The sequence below is a fragment of the Pleurodeles waltl genome, chromosome 3_1 (assembly GCF_031143425.1).
Source record: "Pleurodeles waltl isolate 20211129_DDA chromosome 3_1, aPleWal1.hap1.20221129, whole genome shotgun sequence".
Classification (NCBI taxonomy): Eukaryota; Metazoa; Chordata; class Amphibia; order Caudata; family Salamandridae; genus Pleurodeles; species Pleurodeles waltl.
The window spans coordinates 426,757,595-426,780,436 of NC_090440.1; the positions used below are offsets into that span (position 1 = coordinate 426,757,595).

The 22,842-nt window shown below is 46.8% G+C and overlaps 1 protein-coding gene across 4 annotated transcripts in view; it reads left to right on the top strand.

Annotated features, from left to right (window-relative positions):
- Positions 1-22,842, top strand: part of FANCI (FA complementation group I) — a 714,639-nt gene that overhangs the window by 661,228 nt on the left and 30,569 nt on the right. For all 4 annotated transcript variants that reach the window (XM_069222692.1, XM_069222696.1, XM_069222693.1 and 1 more), the window contains one exon: positions 9,897-9,992. In XM_069222692.1, the coding sequence (XP_069078793.1) occupies positions 9,897-9,992 (96 nt within the window). The remainder of the gene's footprint in view (positions 1-9,896; positions 9,993-22,842) is intronic.

Sequence of the window (22,842 nt, forward strand, 5' to 3'; positions counted from 1 at the left end):
GCCATACTGAGTATATGGTCTGGGAGTTTGTCATTATGAACTCCACAGCACCATAATAACTACACTGAATACTAGGAAGTTTGGTATCAAAGTTCTCAGCACAATAAACCCACACTGATGCCAGTGTGGGATTTATTGAAAAACGCACACAGAGGGCATCTTAGAGATGCCCCCTGTATGTTAGCCCAAATGCTAGTGCAAGGCTGACTGGTCTGTGCAAGCCGGTAACTTCCAGATGAGTTTCTGACCACATGGAGTGAGTGCCTTTGTGCACTCTGTGGTCAGAAACAAAGCCTGTCCTGGGTGGAGGTGCTTCACACCTCTACCTGCAGGAATAGTAACACCTGGCAGTGAGCCTCAAAGGCTCCAGTCTGATGTTACAATGCCCCAGGGCACTCCAGCTAGTGGAGATGCCCGCCCCCACTTTTGGCAGCAAGTCTGGAGGGATAATGAGAAAACCAAGGAGGAGTCCCCCCTTCAACCAGGTCCACCCCTAAGGTGACGAGCTGAAGTGACCCCCTCCTTGAGAAATCCTCTATCTTGCTTTAGAGGATTAGGACCAATAAGGATAGGGATGTGCTCCCCTTCCCAGAGGGAGTGGGCACAAGGAGGGTGTAGCCACCCTCAGGGAGAGTAGGCATTGACTACTGCCCTCTAACCCTAACACATCCCTAAATTTTGTATTTAGGGGCGACCCTGAACCCAGCTCTTCAGATTCATGCCAACCCCACTAGAAGAAGGATTGCTGAGCTGAAAACCCCGCAGAGAAGAGAAGTAGACGACAACTGACTTGGCCCAAGCCCTACCGGCCTGTCTCCTGCTTCAAAGACCCTGCAACCAAAAAGTGATGCGTTCTACAGAACCAGCGACTCCTGAAAAGCCTTCAGGGGACTTCCAGCAACACTGAGGACCAAGAACTCCCGTGGGCAGCAGCTCTGCCCAACCAGAAGAAAAGACAACCAACTTTAAAGTCACTCCCACATCACTCCAGAAGCGTGAGTCCCCACTACTCTGCACCTGATGCCCCCGGCCCGTGTCCAGAGGAACCAGCTACCCAGAGAGGACCCCCAGGAGACTCTGATGTGTCCATCGTGAGCTGATCTCTTTGCACCCCCACGATGAAGCCTGCAGAGGCAATCCCGAGGACCCCCCAACCGCGACTGCCTAGGATGAAGATATCCGACACCTGGAGAAGCACTGCACCTGCAGCCCCCAAGCCCGTGAGAAACCGACCACCGGTGCAGCAACGACCAGCAGGTGGCCCTCACCCTTGCTCAGTCGGTGGCTTGCCCAGGAGGCCCCCCCTATTCCTAAGGCCTGAGAAATGGGAGTCACTGGACACTTTAGAATACGTGCTCCAAGACCCCATGGATTGGTGTAAGGACCTCAGTGAAGCCAGTGGACTGGATACCTCCCCAGATACTGGCATGCTCTCTCCCCCTACCTTGGCTACGGAGGAGGGAGCCTCATATTCATATGTGGTGCAGAGAGCAGCCACGGTCCTAGACCTACAACAACAAGAAGGACTGCTGATCTGAAAGCCCTGCAGAGACGACGGAGACAACAACTGACTTGGCCCCAGCCCTAACGGGCTGTCTCCAGACTCAAAGAACCTGCACAGCGTTGCATCCGACAGGGACCAGCGACCTCTGAGGACTCAGAGGACTGCCCTGAAACCAAAGGACCAAGAAACTCCTGAGAACAGCAGCACTGTTAAAAAAACTGCAACAACTTTGCAACTTTAAAGCAACTTTCAAAGAACTCTCTCTTCCCGCCAGAAGAGTGAGACTTCACACTCTGCACCTGACGCCCCCAGCTGGAATTCAGGGAACCAACACTACAGCGAGGACTCCCAGGTGACTACAACAACATGGGCACCCTGAGTTGACCCCCGTGCACCCCCACAGCGACGCCTGCAGAGAGGATCCAGAGGCTCCCCCTGACCGCGACTGCGTGGTATGAAGGAACCCGACACCTGGACCAAGCACTGCACCCGCAGCCCCCAGGACCGAGAGGAACCACCTGCCGGTGCATGAGTGACCAGCAGAGGGCCATCATCCTAGCCCAGTTGGTGGCTGGCCCGAGAAGTCCCCCTGTGCCCTGCCTGCATCGCCTAAGTGACCCCCGGGTCCCTCCATTGCTTTCAATATCAAACCCGATGCCTACTTTGCCCACTGCACCGGGCCACTCCTGTGCCGCTGAGGGTGTGTTTTGTGGGCTTGTGTGTCCTTCCCCCCCCCCCCCCCCCCCCTCCTCCCCCACCCTGTCCCTCCCCCCACCCCCTCCCCCCCTCCTCTGAGTGCTCTACAAAAAAACCCTGGTCTGCTCCCTGAGGACACAGGGACTTACCTGTAAGCAGACTAGGACCGGAGCACCCCTGTTCTTCATAGGCGCCTATGTGTTTTGGGCCCTCCTTTGGTCTCTGCACCTGACTGCCCAGGAGACTGACTGTGTAAGTGCTTTACTTACCTGAGAAACTTAACCATACTTACCTCCCCCAGGAGATGTTGATTTTTGCAGTGTCCACTTTTAAAATAGCTTATTGCCATTTTAACCTAAACTGTGTGTACTACTGTTTTAAACCAAAGTTCTATACTTACCTGTGTGAAGTACCTTGCATTTTATGTACTTACCTCAAATCTTGAATCTTGTGGTTCTAAAATAAATTAAGAAAATATATTTTTTCTATAAAAACTATTGGCCTGGGGTTAAGTCTTTGAGTGGGTGTTCCTCATTTATTGCCTGTGTGTGTACAACAAATGCTTAACACTACTCTCTGATAAGCCTACTGGTTGACTGCACTACAACAAAATAGAGCATTAGTATTATATAATTTTGCCACTATCAACCTCTAGGGGGGAACTCCTTGGACTCTGTGCACACTATCTCTCACTCTGAGATAGTATATACAGAGCCAACTTCCTACAGCGCCCACATAATTTTGGCTCCTGTTTGACCTCTGTACCTGGCCGGCCCTGTGTTGCTGGTGCTTGAGGTTGCCTTGAACCCCCAACGGTGGGCTAACTATGCCCCGGGTCTGAACCCGTAAGTGTGGTACTTACCTCTGAAACGGTACTGTACTTACCTCCCCCTGGGACTGTCAAAAATTGCAGTGTCCAATTTTAAAATAGCTTTTTGCCATTTTAATGAAAACTGTGTACAATATTGATTTGATTCAAAGTCTCAACTATTATTATGCAAAGTACCTTTCATTTAATGTACTTACCTGCTAAATGAATCTTGTGGTTCTAGTAATAAATTAACAAAAAAATATTTTTCTATATAAAAACCTATTGGCCTGGAGTTAAGTCATTGACTGTGTGTTTTCACTTATTGCTTGTGTGTGTATAACAAATGCTTAACACTACCCTCTGATCTGTAACTGCTTGACCACACAACCACAAATAAGGCATTAGTATTATCTATTATTGCCTCTGTCAAGCCTCTTGGGGAACCCCTGGACTCTCTGCACACTATATCTAATTTTGATATACTATATACAGAGCCAGCTTCCTACATCAATCCTTTGTCAAGAGGCCCTGCGCCTCTGGACGTGCCTGGAACAACAGGGCTTTTCTGTGGTGCTTCATTATCTGGGGGCTCTCTGAACGCCAGAGCAGACAAACTCAGTTGACAATGCTTAGTCAGCCACCAATGGCATCTCCATCCGGAGGTGGCGCAAGGTCTGTTTAAGCAATGGGGAGAGCCCTGGCTAGATCTGTTCACCTCCATAGAGAACATGCATTATCAGCAGTATTGCGCGTTGGAGATTCCAAGGAGACAATCACTTGGTGACGCTTTTCATCTCAAGTGGAACTCAGGTCTCCTGTACACGTTTCCATCCGTACCATGTCTGCCCAAAATTCTCAAGAAGATCAAGAACGACCTGGCCCAAGTAATCCTTGTGGCTCTGGACTGGCCACAAAGAGTCTGGTATCCCAAGTTATTTAGCATGGCCATTGATCCTCTGATCAGACTGCCCCTGCGGGAGACTCTTCTGTCACAGCAACAGGGGAGGGTTTCCTGCGTGGAGATTAAGCAGCGGCATTTGACAGCTTTTGACCTTCTGCTCAAAGTCTGTAACGTTATCTTGGCAGGCAGGTGTTTCTCCACTAAACTGGTATATGCCTGTCTTCAGAAGAAATGTGTTGCATGGTGCACAGACAAGTCTGTTGACCCCCTTTCTGCCCCTGTCGCTAAGGTCCTACTGTTTATCCTTTCTTTGTCCCTGCAGGCCTCTGCAATGGGCACTCTCAAATGTTATCTGTCTGCCATTTCTCCTTTTTTGCTGTTGCCTGATCAGCCTTCCTTGTTTAAGTCTCTTATTGTGAATGGGTTCCTTGAAGACTTTACTCATGTTTCCTCCATCTTCATTCATTATGCCCCAATGGGATTTGAATTTAGTTGTGACATTTCTGATGTGCTGCGCGCCTTTGGAGCCTCCCCAAAATTGTCCTCTCAGGTTTCTCACTTTGAAGACAGCCCTTCTTTTTGGCTATTACTTCTGTCCCAGGGTGAGTAAGCTGCAGGCAGGGTCATCTAAGCTGACCTACCTTTCCATTCATCCTGACAGAGTTGTGCTTCACACTAGGGCTTCCTTTTTGCCTAAAGTGGTTACACTCTTTCATGTAGGTCATTCCTTCCCCTTGCCTACTTTTTATGCACCACCACATCCTTCTAAGGAAGAGGAGAAACTCCACTGTCTGGAACCAAAAAGAGCATTGCCTTTCTGCCTTGATTGTACCAAAGAGGTACGGGTGCATAATAAACTCTTTGTTGGTTATGTGGGTGCGAAGAGAGGTCGAGCAGTGTAGAAGTGGACCATCTCTATATAAGTTGCAATAAAATGTGCTACACGGTAGCTAAGAAGCATCTCCCTGAGGGTTTGCATGCTCATTCTACCTGAGCTGAAGTTGTGATCACTGCGTTAGCACTCAGAGTTCCAGTCCTTGACATCTGTCAAGCGGCATCATGGGCATCTCTGCACACGTTTACCAAACACTACTTCCTGGACAGTCAGGTCGGTAGGGACGGGTAGTTTGCCCAGTAGGTCCTGCAAGACTTTATTGTCTGATCTTAGTTTGCAGGCCCACTTCCGGGAATGGTATTTCTTGGGTATCTCTTCTAAGGTAAGGAACCTGTAACTAGGTGTCTCTATCGAATGGACAAGTTACTTACCTTCGGTTACGCCTTATCTGGTAGAGACATTGTCTAGTTACAGCTTCCTTACTGACCTTCCCATTCTCCCCGCTCTGCTAACTGATTTGTAAGGACAGGGACTCTCTTTGAGGGCCCTAGTTTTGACACAACAGTGGTCAGTGTTCTTCATGGCTCTGCGCTTCTGGCATGGAAAGCTGTGAAAAGAAACTGACGTAAGTATGCTGGGTGGCACTTGTATAAGACCTGTGACAGCATATCCAGTGTGGATGACGCCAGCGATGTACGTGGAGCTGATTGACACCATCTTAGGGCACGCAGAGGTACTGCTCGAGGAAAATCTCCAGATCTAAGGTAAGGAATCTGCAACTAGATGTTGTGTCTACCAGATAAAGTGTTAACGAAGGTAAGGAATTTGTCATATAGTCCCAAACCCCTAAGAGGCAAATCAGATTTTCTGGCCCCTTGGCTGGTGTTGTGGACCCTCTAACACCCAAAGGTGACCTTCTACAAGAAGATGTTTGCCCTGCTGAAGCTCCAGAGCTCTTTGCCGTTGACATCAAGAACCAAGACCTCCAGGATTCAGCAATGCCTTGTGCTGAAGCAAGCCGCCTTTGTCGAACTGCAAACTGGCCTTATGAGGAGACTCGCCCAACGTCAAGGGAAAAAGTAACAAAAAAAAATGACTAAGGTCGAAGGTAAAAACTTGACCGGCCCCAACTACTCATTGTATCCAACCCATGCTCCATCCTGGTCAGCGTAAAACTTTGACTTGGTCCCAGTGCAGCACGACCAGATAGCAGCCGTTGGCGCTTTTCACTTTTTGGCACTAGAAAGCACATTTTTACATTTAATCTTTAGATACCACTGCCTGCTCTGAAAAAGTATTTTTGCATCCATTCTCAAAGGGGAAGGTGTCCCATGGGGACCCCTTCTCGTTTGCAAATGGGTTAGCACCAGTTTGAAATTGGTGCCAACTGCGATTGTTTTGTGACAGCATTCACGGTCCCAAAACAGTCATACATCGCACTGCAACTTGCAATTAGGAAGGGAATGCCCCTTCCTAATTGCGACTCGCAAACCATTTTTGTAATTCAGTAGCTAGATTACCGAATCGCAAAAAAAAGGGTATGTATAACGCAAAATTATTTTTTCTCATCACAAACAGCCCGATTCTGCGAATCAGGTCATTTGCGACAAGAAAAAAGCTTTGTACATGTGGCCCTAGATTCTTCTCTGATAGAATGAGTCATTATAAAAGAAGGATGAAAGTTGGTCAACTAGATCCTGTAATTACTGGGTTCACCGACCTAATAGGACCTGATGTAGCTCTGCCCAATAAGTTGGGGCCAGCATTCTTTGGTAACATCGAGGCAGTAGGGAAGAAAGCGGCTCAATCTATTGGCTTATAAGTAGCAGCCTGATGGGTAACAGTATCATCTCTGTGTTGGGGTAGTAATAGAGAACACACCCTTAACTGTGAAAGGGACACAGGGATGGGTGTTAGAGCATTCCTCTGTCTATTTTGTAAGCAGACTACATAGTTTTGACTGTTAGCTTGCTCATAGTGGTGGAGGAAAAAGAGGCAGAGGTGGACATTGAGAAAAAAGGAAAAGAGAGCATGGTTGTCGGCATATGAAAAATAAGCTGAAGAGTAGCACATGGTTCCCCTGGGGTTTAGCTATCTCATTAGGTGTAGGGGTTGTGTAAATAGTAGTACTGATACAAGCCTTGGGTGCAGTGGACAGTGTGTAAATTGGAAGAAGGGCTTCTAGAAGGTCAGAGGCAATGCACTCACCTGTTGATCATGACAAGTTCAGACTGAGTAGTAATCAATGTCATAGGTGTAAGCGGAGCAACATAACAGGCCCATGGCAGCAGGCAGGCTCGCCTTTGGTGCAGACACATAGCTGCCTCCATATATATTTATCCCCCCAGGTGGGAAGACTGTGCAATCAGCACTTAGCAAAAATGTCCGCCACAGTAAAATTAAAAGAAAATCTTTGTTAGTTAAATCACACCCAATTCAATTAAAATACACAATTAAAAACAATTATTTGCTAGTGTTTAGCATAACATTTGAAAAAACCCAATATTCTGGCAAAGCCTTGTTGCAGTGTAAAAGCAGCAAAATTAGTATGGTAGTAGCAAAGAATCTCAAAGGCAGACTACAGCTGCCTCCATTTATATCTGTTCCTCCCAGAAAGACTAGTGTGCGAATGCCACTTAGCAATAATGGCCACAACAGTAAAAAATAAAAAAAAGACTTTATTAGTTTAATGGCATCCAATTCAATTAAAATGCACAACTAAAAATAATTATTTGCTAGTGCTAACCTAGTATTTGAAAAAAAATAACAGTATCCTGGCAATGTGTCAAGGTGCATAATAACAGCAGCAAAAGTAGTATGGCAGCAGCAAATTATCTCACCGGCTCTATGAACGCCAGGACGACAGCATTGGTTGGTGTCATCTTGCCAACCACGAGTGGCATCTGCACCCGGTGGTGGTAACAGAACATCATTGCCCTGTGGGGCACAACTCAGGTGGATCTTTTTGCCACTAGGGAGAACACACAGTACCCACAGTCCTGTGTCCTCCACTATCCATTGCACAAGGCCATGGTGGAAGATTTTTGATTGAGGTGGAATTTTCCATTTGAATTTCCTCCCATACCCTTAATTCCTCTGGTTCTTAGGAGGATTCACCAAGACTCTGGCTTAGCCTGTTTCATCATCTCAGACTGTCCAAGAAGGGTGTGGGATACAGACCTCCTGAAGCGCTCCCTTAGTTCCCTGCTTTGTCTACCTCTCCTCTCCGGACCACCAGTTCACTGGCCGGGAACTGCATTGTAATCTCTAGACCCTCGTTCTTCATGCCTGGAGACTGAGTGGGACACCAAAGCTCCTTTCAGCTGCCTCAGGATGTGGTTGATGTCATTCGGCTGGCGCATCGCCCATTCATGAAATTGGTCTATCCGGTTTGTCAATTGGTGTTAAAAACAAAATATTCAAGATGCCCCTGTCTGAGGCCCTCCTTTTAACTCTATAATTAGCCTAGTAGGGCTGTGCTGTGGGCACAGTCAAGGGAAATATTTCTGCCTTGTTGGCGGTTCTCTGCCTTCCAGACCAGCTAACCATTGTCAAGTCACCAATTATGATCAGGATCTTGAAGGAACTGACACACGTTTCTGCTAATATCCTTTGTTATGCCACTAAGGGGTTTAAATCTGTTTTTGACTTCTTTGATGGGTTCTTCATTTAAACTTTTTCATAGATGCCAGATAAGCCTGTTAACATTCAAGATGTACTTTTTCTTTTGCCCATTACCTTGGCGAGGTGCGTCTGTGAGTTGCAAGTGCTAAGTATCCGTCTGCCTTTATTTAAAATGCTTCTTCCCAGACAAATTGGTCTTCAGAACTATTTTTCTGCCAAAGATGGCGAACCCTTTTCATCTGCAGAAATACATTACCCTTCCTGTCTTTTACCCCCTGCCTAACCCCAGCAAGGAGGGGGGTGAGATTAAATCCTCTGGACTCCATGTAAGTAGCGCGTTTTCACATTAACCGAAGCTAGGAGACAGTTCTGACAACCAGCTCCTTGTACAGTATGCAGTTAGCGAGAAAGCGAAAGCGGTTCAGAAAAGGTTTTGTCCTGCTGGATAATACTTTGCATAAAGATATACTATGCCCATGCCAGGAAGGAACTTCCAGAAGGAATTCATGCTCACTTCAGCAGAGCCAAGTCTCCTTACATCAGTGCTCGACAGGGCATGGGTTTCCTTTCAAATCTTTGCTAAGTATGTTACCTGGATTTGGGGGTGTCACACTTCAGGACATCTTGTTTGACCACTTCTTCAGACCGACCACCTGGCTTCGGTACTGCTTTGGGATGTATTACAAAGGTGAGGAATCTGCAGCTAGAGGTGTCCATCAGAAGATACAGTTACTTACATTCTGGAACCATCTTTCTAGTGAATACTCTGTCTACCTTAAGAATCCCCTACAATCCATAGGCATCCTTGTCACGAAGGTTGGGCAGAGGTCATTAATAAGAAGATTCCAGTGTGGATTGTTGCGGTACACTGCCTCAGATTGCTCTGTCGGTCGCTCATCTCTTCCTCTAAGGACCAGGAAAAAATGGACAGGGAAAAGTGGCCTCATTGCTCCGAGATGAGTGCTAATGGCTCCAGTTCCGTCACCCTGGCGTCGCTTCCAGCGTCGAAATGAAGTTAATGCATCCTACTGGCTTGGTAGAACAATGGAAAAGTTTCAGCATCCAGTTCGGCACCTGGGGATATTCAACAAGTGGGGAATCTTTAGGTAGAATATCCACTAGAAAAACAGTTACCGAAAGTAAGTAACCTTTTCTTATCTTTGTCCCTTTATTAATGCTTCCAAAGAGCTTCATCCAAACAAAAATGATTTTAAAAGTTTTAACTATTTTGTGTGAGCTAGCCTCCTACCTCCCCTTTCTGCTAAATGTGTTTCCCTCATATGTTTGGAGGAGCAGGTAATTATTTATTGTGAATTACCATTTGTCAAGTTACTGCTTGGAACGTTACAGAAAAAGACAGTGGCGATTCTCCAGCTTGAGTGCTGAGGACACACTAATGTTTAGTTGCCTGTAGAACTGCCAATTTTCAGTAAATATTTAATGCAATTTAATTTTCAGTGCTGCTGTGACAAGTATGCAGGAATTTAAAAAGTACAAGCGAACCACTTTTTATTTTATTTTTCAGGCCAAGGTGCTTCGTGAGAGCAAACCCATTCCCAATCTGATTTTTGCAATTGAGCAATATGAGAAATTCCTGATCCATCTGTCAAAGAAGTCCAAGGTATAACATATGGTTTCATATTGGAATACTAATTGGTGTGTTGTATCCTCTTGTTTCAAGTTTTCTTGTGAAAACTGACATCACATGATCCGAATGGCAGCCTTTCTTGAGCTGCTCGGCTACTTTTGGTAAAGACGCCATGCTGATCTGTGGCTATTGCTGTAACAACAACACCTGTTGATCATGGGCGAACCCAAACTGTTGAAAAATCTTCGAGCTCAAGCATGTAGCCTGGGGAGAGTTCAGATGAGTAACTGCCAAGAAACAGTCTGAATTGTGCTTGTGGCTGCACTACAACATTCTAGTGGTGTCAGTTCTGTGCTTCACAGACGTAAGGATCCAGAGGTCACTGGGGTTGTGTGAGAAAGTAGCCTCTTTCTAGCATGGTTACCCCCACGTTTGGCCTGTTTGTGAGTGTGTGTCATTGTGTTGTTACTGTGTCACTGGGATCCTGCTAGCCAGGACCCTAGTGCTTTTAGATAAAAACCTATTTGTCAGTGTGTTTTGCCTGTCTCCCTGGGATCCTGCTAGCCAGGACCTCAGTGCTCATAGTTTGTGGCCTTATGTGTGTGTTATCAGTAGTGTTTAACTGTGTCACTGAGGCGCTGCTAATCAGAACCTCAGTCCTTATGCTCTCTCTGCTTTTAAATTTGTCACTGTAGGCAAGTGACTTCATTTACCAATTTCAATTGGAACACTGGACCCACCTTATAAGTCCCTAGTATATAGTACCTAGGTACCCAGGGCATTGGGGTTCCAGGAGAACCTTATGGGCTGCAGCATTTCTTTTGCCACCCATAAGGAGCTCAGACAACCCCTTTCACAAGACTGCCACTGCAGCCTACGTGAAATAGTGCACACACTATTTCACAGCCATTTTCACTGCACTTAAGTAACTTATAAGTCACCTATATGTCTAACCTTCACTTGCTGAAGGTTAGGTGCAAAGTTACTAAGTGTAAGGGCACCCTTGCACTAGCCAAGGTGCCCCCACGTAGTTCAGGGCCATTACCTGGGACTTTGTGAGTGCGGGACGCCATTACACACGTGCACAACATATAGGTAAATACCTATAAGTAGCTTCACAATGGTAACTCCAAATATGGCCATGTAACATCTCTAAGATCATGGAATTGTAGTCTTTTCTTATTGTTTTTTTTTTTTTTCTTTCTCGCACCTTACCTCCCCTCTGTAGTTTGCAAATCCATGCCTTCTGAATAGCCATCAGGCTTCAAGTCTTGCTAGAGCCCTTTTAGACAATTGTACACATTAATCATACCTATTGTTCTTATGCTACAGGTTTAATGTGGACATGTAACCTTTGTGGGCTCGTGTATTCTCATGTAATTTGTAAAAGGGAGACCAACCTCTTAACAGCCTGGTATAAAAAGGCTTGTACATCAAAGTCCAAATCTGAAATCTTGTTATCTTTACAGCCACTCGCCCAGGTCATCCCTTTGAAAATAGAACCACCAAAGGTAGAAGTGTTCTTCTTCACTAACAAAACATGATCATGGCAGTGAAAGAGATTCAAAGAGGAGCACTCAGACTCTTTATTCTTAACCAGTGCTGACTCTTAGAAGAAGAAATTCCCTCCAGCATAATCTTTTTATCAGAGAAAGACAGAGTAAATTATCACCTGTCTAGGAGCCATGTTACATCTACATTTTGCCATCAATTCAGTAGCTGCTTTTCCCCCAGGTTCGTATAGCCCCCACCAGCATTTGCCTCCTCCAGTGTTGGACTTGATTCAACCCTCCAATTTGAAGAAATGAAAATTAGACTATTTCATGGAAGAGGACATTGGCTATAGTAACAGAATCTTGAGAGGGACCTCCCTACTCCTGAGGGGTCTCTGAAAATATATCCTCAAACCTTTTTGAACAACCCCTCTACTCACCACAGTCAAGCTCTCTTTATAGAGATATATTTGGATAAGCCTCGCAATATGTAAGCCGCTGCTTCCTTTTAATGAGACACTGTTTCACAATAGGACTATTCAAAAAGACATTCAGAAATATGCACCTGCAGATTTATGGACTAGTGTTGGGACAGGAATATCACTTGCATAATGAATGCGTGTGTACCCTTTCCCTGAATGTCTGTCTGCATATGAAATTGATATCCTGACATTTTGTTTTGTCCTGGCGTCGTGCTAATTTAGCGTGTGCATGGAGGCCTAGGTGGGGTTTATAACTATTCTTTTACCTGCATAGGCACACAAATCGTGCCTTTATAGCAGGAATAGGACTTCTGTCCATGCTTAAGGTAAGTCACATAAAGCGGTGCTGACAACCTATCGAATTTTTGTTAATTTGTAGAACGACCAGATCTTTTTTTTTTCTGTATCAGGAGCAAGCACAGTCTACTGACCTGTCCTGTTTAAAGTTCTTCAGTGTATGTGAACACCATACCTTGCACATGTCTGTTGTCTTAGTTTGAAACATTTTTATTAACAGGATAGAATAATAAACCCAGTACATCATCACAGTTTTTCAGTTATGCGAAGAAAAAGTAGAGACATAACATGACTGTACAACAATAAAGAAGCAGACCTAGAATGACTAGTTACACACCCCTGCTGACCAAACACATTGACTAATTGGTGCACCCCGTCCCAACAGTGGCAACAGATGAAGTTACCAATATACAGTGAGACAGTGTCCAGTCTTATGGGAGGGCAGACAAGCACCTGTTAGCCAAGGTTTGGCATACTAGAAGGCAGTACACATTCTTGGGTGTCAACTTAGCAGTACATTCCCTCAGGCGTATCATGGGATGGCTCAGATATCATCCGTGAGGTAGTTGTAGGAGGCCGCCCCAGATCTCCAAGAAAATTTGTGATTGGTGATTAAACCTGTAAATCAAGACTACCTTTAGTAATACAATGAAAGAATTATTAGCAAGGGCCTTATGATTAGTTCATTCTGAGCACTGCTTTCGGTAAACGGTAGGGGTGAGCGGTGAGACTGCAGTTTCTGGTGTCCAAGGGGAGGAAGTGTCTAGGCAGAGCTGGCCCTTTTGTCTGTCCCAGATTACTCCTTCAAGAAGGCTGTTGACTGCTAGGTGCAGACATCTCACACGCTGTTTTGCCCTTGTTGTGGACACTACTGCTTGGAGCCAGCACCATTTCTTCGTGCTGCGAGAGCGATCATCTTACACACAAGCTATGTCTGATGGACAGCCAAACACAATGACATTTGAATGAGAACCAATCCAAACTGGTCTTGAAGTCTTAGATATTGGAGGCATCCTCAATCAATCATGAATTTGTAGAGGGCACTACTCACCCGCGAGGGTCTCAAGGCGCTGGGGGGGGGATGCTACTGCTCGAACAGCCAGGTTTTCAGGCGTTTCCTGAAGGTCAGCAGGTCCTGGGTCTGTTGTAGGTGGACGGGAAGGGAGTTCCAGGTCTTGGCGGCGAGGTGGGAGAACGATCTGCCGCCGGCTGAAGTTTGATGGATGCAAGGAAGGAGCGGGGTGAGGTTGGCGGAGCAGAGTTGACGGTTGGGAGTGTAGAAGGTGAGTCGCTCGTTGAGGAGTTGTGGCGTGCTTTGTGGGCGTGGGTGAGCCAGTGTAGGTCTCTCAGGTGGGCGCAGCGGCCGCCATTAAGAAGGGGATGTGGGAGGGAGGAGCAGCTGGGAGCGGTGGGTGAATGGCGGTGCGAGGGGGGCGGGGACGCAGCGGCGGGAGAGAGCACCAGAGCACGAAGGCAGAGGAAAGTTGAAAAACAGCTAAAAGGAGGAGAAAACGGATAAGATGAAGGAAAAAAGGCTTTAAAAGGAGTAAAAGGCAGAAAAAAAGGATACAGCAATGGAAAATACAAAAGAAAGAGAGTCACAGGTCAGACACACAATACTTACGGCAACCACTAGACACCAGGGATGAGGCGCAGGCGGGAGCCTGCAGGTGGCGGAGGGCCTCGAACTCACAGCAGCAGTGAGGGCTGGGTGAAGGGCACGGGCGCAGTCGGGTGGAGCTGCGCGGCGTGGGGAGCCTTTCCTGACCAAAACAAGGTCAAGGGTCCTCTGTTTGGAAAATAAGCATAAGATTGTGACACAAATCACACCACTTCCTTCCATGTTCTTCTTTACCGTGGAAGGTAGGTCTCCTCAGAATACTTGAAAGGTGTTTAATCAGGGCTGGTGTCTGCATCACAGCCAGTCTCCCAGAAATGAGGGGGACATCAACTAAAAATTGCAGTTTATCTGGAGAAACTGGGGATCTATGCAAGCACCTAGATAAATGTCTGCTTGGCTTGCTCTAACAGGGAAAGACAGTGTCTGACTCTGCAGGAGGAGTTACTGTTAAGTAGAAGTCCAGAGTGCTTCAGTGTTTGAAACATCAAGAACGGACACGGAGCAAAGCTGGTAATTACCTGAAGATTGAGGGCTGCTATTGCAGTTCCTACAGTAAGCCGCGTAAAAGGTTGTGCATCAAATCATCATTGTTGGTGGCATTTCTGCTGCTGTACCTGAAGCCCTGGTGCTACTGCTGGCATCAGAGATGCATGAGGAGCACTGAATCAGCCTAATGGCTGTAACTACCAAAGATGAGTGAGCGTCTGCGTTTATCCCATGAGGCTGCATCTGTAAAGATGTACACAGGCCTGCAACAACTAAGAGGCCCCCGACTGCGCCTAAGCACACTGTTAAACCCCAGTGGTCCAGGTAGGTGCAAGACGACTGCTATCCGCTGTCTCCTTTGACAGAACTGAAGTCCTTGTATGCAAAATCGCTGATTGCATCAGTCCACCCCACCAATTCACCACACTGTTTGAGCAGGTAACGTTTGGCTGTGCTTGCTCGAACTGAGAGACTGTCTAATAAATAAGTAATTCTGATGGACACTTCTAACTGCAGATTCCTCACCTGTGTACATGTGCCCAGGCTTTAGACTGGATCTGGAAACTCAGGAGCAGTACTCTTGTGTGCGGGTAGGTGATGTGTGGTTTCTCACCAACTTCATTAGCTCCATAAGTGACGAGCACGGTCATATGCAAATGCCAACAGTGTGACATCAGTTCCTTTCTTTCTGCATCTTCAGAACACAAATCTAAAGCTTTACTCCTCTCATTCCAAAATTAAAATTTTCATTTTTTCCAGTGCACAAGGTAAATAGGTTACCTCACGAAACAGGGTTTAAATCTTATAGGGACTGTTCGCATACAAATGTCTGTGACACAGACTCCCACAAGGTATGCCTGGGGGTTGGTACATGATTCCAAGGCCTGCAGTGACTGTGCTCAGATGAACCTAGATGCCATGCGGGATCATCAGATGAATGTCTATGTTGGCAAACATCAGAAGACTCCACACTGCACCTAGTCATAGTAAAAAGGAAGATCTTGTTCCAGTGGTAGATCCTCGTCACAGTTGAAGTTTTTCTTGTAAGTTGAAGAAAAACTGAAGAAGTGCAAGTGAAAATTATCCCCATTCTGACACTCTTGAACTCCAGAGAGGGCATCAGCATGCCACTCTGTCTCACTCCTGAACTGAAGAGCGGATTCCACATCTGGCACTGGGTCTGCCCCAGGAAATTGAGGCCCTTAGGAAGGCTATGCTGTGTACATTTGGCACGCTTCTTGTTCCCTCTGGCATGCTTTCGGTTCGCAAGTGTCCGCAGACGCCTATAGTCCGGGTCCCAACTGCAGGTTCACCCTCTGCACCAATTGTGCCTCTTGAACTTTCTTCAGCTTCCTCAACTGCTTCGGTGCCGCCTTTGGTTCTGGCACCCAGTCCCTGCGCCAGTGCCATTAGGATCAATGCTAATGGCGCCCGTAGAGGATTCACTACCTACGGTGGTTTCTGACCCAGCTTTGTCTCAACCTAAGCTGCGGTCACATCTCCTGAGTGCAGCTAATAGCCAACCCTTCTGACATTGACACATTGCCATCACCACACTGCAGAGCTCATTCCTTACACCAGCTCTTTCGGTCTGAATCTAACAACAGTGACTATGATGTAGGGGTGAATTCATTCCACACTAGAAGTTGGTATGCACATTACAGGATGTCAGTGGTCTAGACAACTCCCCAGATACTAGACTTGTCTCTCTCCCAGGCCCTGCCACAGAGAAGAGTGCTTCTTTTGCCATGGTTATGTGGATGGCTGCAGAGGTCCTTGGCCTGCAGCTTCCTACCATGGAAGTAAAGGCTGACATCCTGATGGAGGTTCTTCAGCTAACCCAGGCCCCTACTGAACCTCTCCTGCCATTCAACACGGTCCTCACAGATACCCTCTGGGAACTTGGGCATCCAGTCAATAGGCAGTTAGCTCGTCACCACTGAACAGCCTAGGGTGGTCCTGGCATTCTAACTCAACTTTTGACACAGATGTGTCTGGTGATATAGATGTCCAACCAGCAGAGTAAACCCTAACACCTTTGCTATGACCTCTCCTGACCATGAATCCAAACGCTTGGAGACCTTCCAGGGGTGTGGAATTTAATAAAATATCTACTTGTCCAGGGGACAGGTGGCTTCTACTTGTCCTGTAAATAAATCTACTTGTTCCTCTGGTGCCATGTAGTGGGTGACAAATTATGGCAGCAATCTCATTCTGTAAGAGCTCTGATAATAGCCTCTCTGATCATGCCAGAGCAAATACTATAGCAGGGCTTGAATACTTGCAATTTCAATCCCTACTATAGCAATTTCTTTATTTCGCTACTTTTCCGCAGATCTACGTATCAGGGCTGGAGGAAACAGTAAGCAATAGTTCCAGGCCTGGAATGCCTTTGAGTCTGCAAACCTACTAACTTGCATGTTTTAAGGATGCTCACTAGCTGTTATCTAATCTTTCCCCATACTGAGAAAGGTTGAAAATGTACTCCTGACAATGGCAGAAGTAGAAGTTCCAACAAAAAGGAGGGATCGGGAGAATTATAGGTCCAGTGTACATACTCCCAATATGATAAATCAATACAAAAAGTACACTGTTCCTAACTCTAGGGTGAACAATTAAAGTTTAGAAGCTAGAGCCCTCACACACCCAAAGGGTGTCATGCTTCATCATCGGGAAGCTCCTCGTCAGACCGGCAGGTGCAATGTCTGACGGGCTCCCCTTTCGGGGGCTCTTTGCCGGAGATCTTTTTATGTATGGTGGCTGCCGTTGAATCAAGAAGGTCAGGCACTCAATATGGCAGGAGAGTAGAGAAAATATTAAGATTAAGAATTTTTGCTTCAAACAGTCAAAGAGGTAAAATCCATAATGGTTGGTTCTTCCATGACTCTGCGCGTCTGGCGTCGGAAGTTGTGGAAAAGAACTGGCGTACACACGGCGAGACGGCGTCTATATAGACAACCGTGACGTCATAGACGGCTCGAACGACGCACGCGGAGCTGGTCAACGCAGGCGGATGCGAACGACGACGGCACGCGCGCAGGGTACTGTTCAGAAAAAACTCCGGATTCGAAGCTGACGCCAGGGAATTCTAAGGTGAGGAATCTGCAGCTAGATAGAGTCTCTACCAGATACCTCGTTACCGAAGGTAAGTAACTTGTTCTTTAAGGTTACATTGCACTACTGACAGTGGTTCCAGTATAAAAAATAAATAAATAAAAGTGTACACACATATGAACAGTTTGACTATTTGAGGCTAAGATTAATGCTCTCTGATTATATGCAAATGTTTGCAGAAGCTTGTAAGCAAGAGTGATGACTCTTTGCTTTCAAAATAAAATGTTCAGAAAAAAATGCAAGAAGTAAACGAAAACCTATCGCTACTATGAAATTTTAGGTGCTATTTCTTTGAAGTGTCATTTAGTAAAATGTGTTGATGCATGCTAGTATTTCCCCAAAATATTCCTAATGGAAAATCAGTTTAACATTTTCAACAAGATTATGGGAAGCATGAAAATAAACAAGCACTGGCAAAGCCAACGATCCAACATTTGTTGTGAATCTTTTGGTTTCATCAATGCATGTCTTGTTGTGATGTGGCTTTTGTAACACTTTGTTGTTGTGGGAGCTGCCTGGCCCTCACCACTGTAACGAACACTGCCAAAAAGCAAAAAAAATAAAACTTTTTGATCTCAAAAAGCACACATTGCCACTAGTGGTGTAACAAAGTCCCCGTGGTGCAGGGAGACCCCCTTAGTCCAGCATATGCCCTATGTGGATCTGGAGGGGGGGCCTCCATGTTCTTTGCAGAGGGGCCCCCTTCAGTTTCATTACGCCACTGATTGCCACAGTAGTTCCTGGCACTGAACAACACTACCTTGTGTGCCAATATTCTCCTTGTGGAAGAGCAGAATGCAATCACTCACAGTAAAGCCAGCCGATAGATAGAGAGAGAAAAAGAATATTCATAAAAACAAAATGCCTTGGTCAACGCCAGACCTAATTAGGGACCCAATTCTTAAAGAAAGTCACAAAAGTGCACCCATGCTATATGTCTTTGAATTAGTGGCTTTCATGAATTCACAAGAACTTACAGAAATAGACAAGGAAATCGTACTCCTAGGAAATATCTGAACTGTATTTTAGCACAAACAATTATGCGTGTGTAGATTTGCTCATGCTAAAATATAATGAGCGGTTACAAGTTCACGTTGACTCCACCCACTTAAAAAAAAAAAAATTTACCCAATCCTTGAAGAACTTCTACTTCTCAATACAAAAAGTACACTGTTCCTAACTCTAGGGTGAACAATTAAAGTTTAGAAGCTAGAGCCCTCACACACCCAGAGGGTGTCATGCTTCATCATCGGGAAGCTCCTCGTCAGACCGGCAGGTGCAATGTCTGACGGGCTCCCCTTTCGCCGCGCGTACGCCAGTTCTTTTCCACAACTTCCGACGCCAGACGCGCAGAGTCATGGAAGAACCAACCATTATGGATTTTACCTCTTTGACTGTTTGAAGCAAAAATTCTTTCATCCCTTTAAGAAAGGCAAAAATTCCAAGATCAAAAATATACATATGTACACATAAATACATATATATATATATATCTACATAAGAAAAATATCCGCAGAGCGGGGAGGCTTGGGCGGGTGTAAGGAATCTGCAGCTAGATAGAGTCTCTACCAGATACCTCGTTACCGAAGGTAAGTAACTTGTTCATCTGATAGAGACTTCTAGCTGCAGCTTCCTTACCTTAGAATAGATACCCAAGCTATAACCCCTGGCGGTGGGTCTGAAGGAGATTTTTACACTAGGAAGTCCTGCAAAACAGACCGGGCAAAATGCCCCTCTCTTCTCACCTGGCTATCCAGGCAGTAGTTGTGAGAAAGTAGCCTCTTTCTAGCCTTGTTACCCCCACTTTTGGCCTGTTTGTGAGTATATGTCAGGGTGTTTTCACTGTCTCACTGGGATCCTGCTAGCCAGGGCCCAGTGCTCATAGTGAAAACCCTATGTTGTCAGTATGTTTGTTATGTGTCACTGGGACCCTGCTAGCCAGGACCTCAGTGCTCATAAGTTTGTGGCCTATATGTATGTGTTCCCTGTGTGATGCCTAACTGTCTCACTGAGGCTCTGCTAACCAGAACCTCAGTGGTTATGCTCTCTGTGCTTTCCAAATTGTCACTAACAGGCTAGTGACCAATTTCACCAAATCACATTGGCATACTGGTACACCATTATAATTCCCTAGTATATGGTACTGAGGTACCCAGGGTATTGGGGTTCCAGGATATCCCTATGGGCTGCAGCATTTCCTTTGCCACCCATAGGGAGATCTGACAATTCTTACACAGGCCTGCCAGTGCAGCCTGAGTGAAATAACGTCCACGTTATTTCACAGCCATTTACCACTGCATTTAAGTAACTTATAAGTCACCTATATGTCTAACCTTCACCTGGTGAAGGTTGGGTGCAAAGTTACTTAGTGTGTGGGCACCCTGGCACTAGCCAAGGTGCCCCCACATTGTTCATTGCAAATTCCCCGGACTTTGTGAGTGCTGGGACACCATTACATGCGTGCACTATACATAGGTCACTACCTATGTATAGCGTCACAATGGTAACTCCGAACATGGCCATGTAACATGTCTAAGATCATGGAATTGTCACCCCAATGCCATTCTGGCATTGGGGAGACAATTCCATGATCCCCCGGGTCTCTAGCACAGAACCCGGGTACTGCCAAACTGCCTTTCCGGGGTCTCCACTGCAGCTGCTACCAACCCCTCAGACAGGTTTCTGCCCTCCTGGGGTCTAGGCAGCCCTGGCCCAGGAAGGCAAAACAAAGGATTTCCTTTGAGAGAGGGTGTAACACCCTCTCCCTTTGGAAATAGGTGTGATGGCTGGGGAGGAGTAGCCTCCCCCAGCCTCTGGAAATGCTTTGATGGGCACAGATGCTGCCCATCTCTGCATAAGCCAGTCTACACCGGTTCAGGGATCCCCCAGCCCTGCTCTGGTGCAAAACTGGACAAAGGAAAGGGGAGTGACCACTCCCCTGACCTGCACCTCCCAGGTGAGGTGCCCAGAGCTCCTCCAGTGTGCCCCAGACCTCTGCCATCTTGGATTCAGAGGTGTTGCTGGCACACTGGACTGCTCTGAGTGGCCAGTGCCAGCAGGTGACGTCAGAGACTCCTTCTGATAGGCTCTTACCTCTCTTAGTAGCCAATCCTCCTTCCTAGGTATCCAAACCTCCATTTCTGGCTATTTAGGGTCTCTGCTTTGGGGAATTCTTCAGATACCGAATGCAAGAGCTCACCAGAGTTCCTCTGCATCTCCCTCTTCACCTTCTGCCAAAGGATTGACAGCTGACTGCTCAGGACGCCTGCAAAACCGCAACAAAGTAGCAAAGACGACTACTAGCAACCTTGTATCGCTCATCCTGCCGGCTTTCTCAACTGTTTCCAGGTGCTGCATGCTCTGGGGGTAGCCTGCCTCCTTTCTGCACCAGGAGCTCTGAAGAAATCTCCTGTGGGTCGACAGAATCTTCCCCCTGCAACCGCAGGCAACAAAAGACTGCATCACCGGTCCTCTGGGTCCCCTCTCAGCACGACGAGCGTGGTCCCTGGAACTCAGCAACTCTGTCCAAGTGACTCCCACAGTCCAGCGACTCTTCAGTCCAAGTTTGGTGGAGGTAAGTCCTTGCCTCCCCACGCTAGACTGCATTGCTGGGTACCGTGTGATTTGCAGCTGCTCCGGCTCCTGTGCACTCTTCCAGGATTTCCTTCGTGCACAGCCAAGCCTGGGTCCCCGACACTCTAACCTGCAGTGCACAACCTTCTGAGTTGTCCTCCGGCGTCATGGGACTCCCTTTTGTGACTTCGGTTCACTCCTCTTCTAAGTGCCTGTTCCGGTACTTCTGCGGGTGCTGCCTGCTTCTGTGAGGGCTCCCTGACTTGCTGGGCGTCCCCTCTGTCTCCTCACCCAAGTGGCGACATCCTGGTCCCTCCTGGGCCACAGCAGCATCCAAAAACCCTAACCGCGACCCTTGCAGCTAGCAAGGCTTGTTTGCGGTCTTTCTGCATGGGAACACCTCTGAAAGCTTCTTCACGGCGTGGGACATCCATCCTCCAAAGGGGAAGTTCCTAGTCCTCTTCGTTCTTGCAAAACACTAAGCTTCTTCCATCCGGTGGCAGCTTCCTTGCACCCTCAGCTGGCATTTCCTGGGCTCCTGCCCACTCTCGACACTATCGCGACTCTTGGACTTGGTCCCCTTGTCTTACAGGTACTCAGGTCCGGAAATCCACTGTTGTTGCATTGCTGGTGTTGGTTTTCCTTGCAGAATCCCCCTATCACGACTTCTGTGCTCTCTGGGGGTTGTAGGTGCACTTTACACCTACCTTACAGGGTCTTGGGGTGGGCTATTTTTCTAACCCTCACTGTTTTCTTACAGTCCCAGCGACCTTCTACAAGCTCACATAGGTTTGGGGTCCATTAGTGGTTCGCATTCCACTTTTGGAGTATATGGTTTGTGTTGCCCCTATACCTATGTGCTCCTATTGCAATCTATTGTAACTTTACACTGCTTGCATTACTTTCTTTTGCTATTACTGCATAATTTTGGTATTGTGTACATATATCTTGTGTATATTTCTCATCCTCATACTGAGGGTACTCACTGAGATACTTTTGGCATATTGTCATAAAAATAAAGTACCTTTATTTTTAGTATATCTGTGTATTGTGTTTTCTTATGATATTGTGCATATGACACCAGTGGTATAGTAGGAGCTTTACATGTCTCCTAGTTCAGCCTAAGCTGCTTTGCCATAGCTACCTTCTATCAGCCTAAGCTGCTAGAAACACCTCTTCTACACTAATAAGGGATAACTGGACCTGGCACAAGGTGTAAGTACCTCTGGTACCCACTACAAGCCAGACCAGCCTCCTACAGTAGTGTTTTGCAAACGTGTGCAAAGAAGCCCACGTTGCAGCCTGACAGATGTCCACCACCGGTACGCCATGTGCTAATGCAGTGGTAGCAGCTTTCCCCCTAGTAGAATGAGCTCTCAAGCCCTTGGGAGGCTGCTTCTTTGCCAAAGCGTAGCAGATCTTTATACAGAGAAAAACCCAGTGCAAAATGGATAGTTAATGCACTGCCCGACCCTTCTTTGCACCAACGTACCCCACAAAGAGTTGGTCGTCCACCCGGAACTCTTTAGTGCGGTCAAGGTAGAACGATAACGCTCTTTTTGGGTCCAGCCGATGGAGACGCTCCTCTTCCTTTGAGGGATGCGGTGGTGCAAAGAAGGTGGGCAGGGTGATATTTTGACCCAGATGGAAAGGGGTCCCCACCTTGGGGAGGAAAGAGGCACGAGTTCTTAATACTACCTTGTCAGGATATATCGTGAAGTACGGTGGCTTTGAAGATAAAGCCTGTAGCTCACTCACTCTCCTGGCAGATGTAATTGGCACCAAAAAGGCAGTCTTAATAGTAAGCAGCCAGTTAT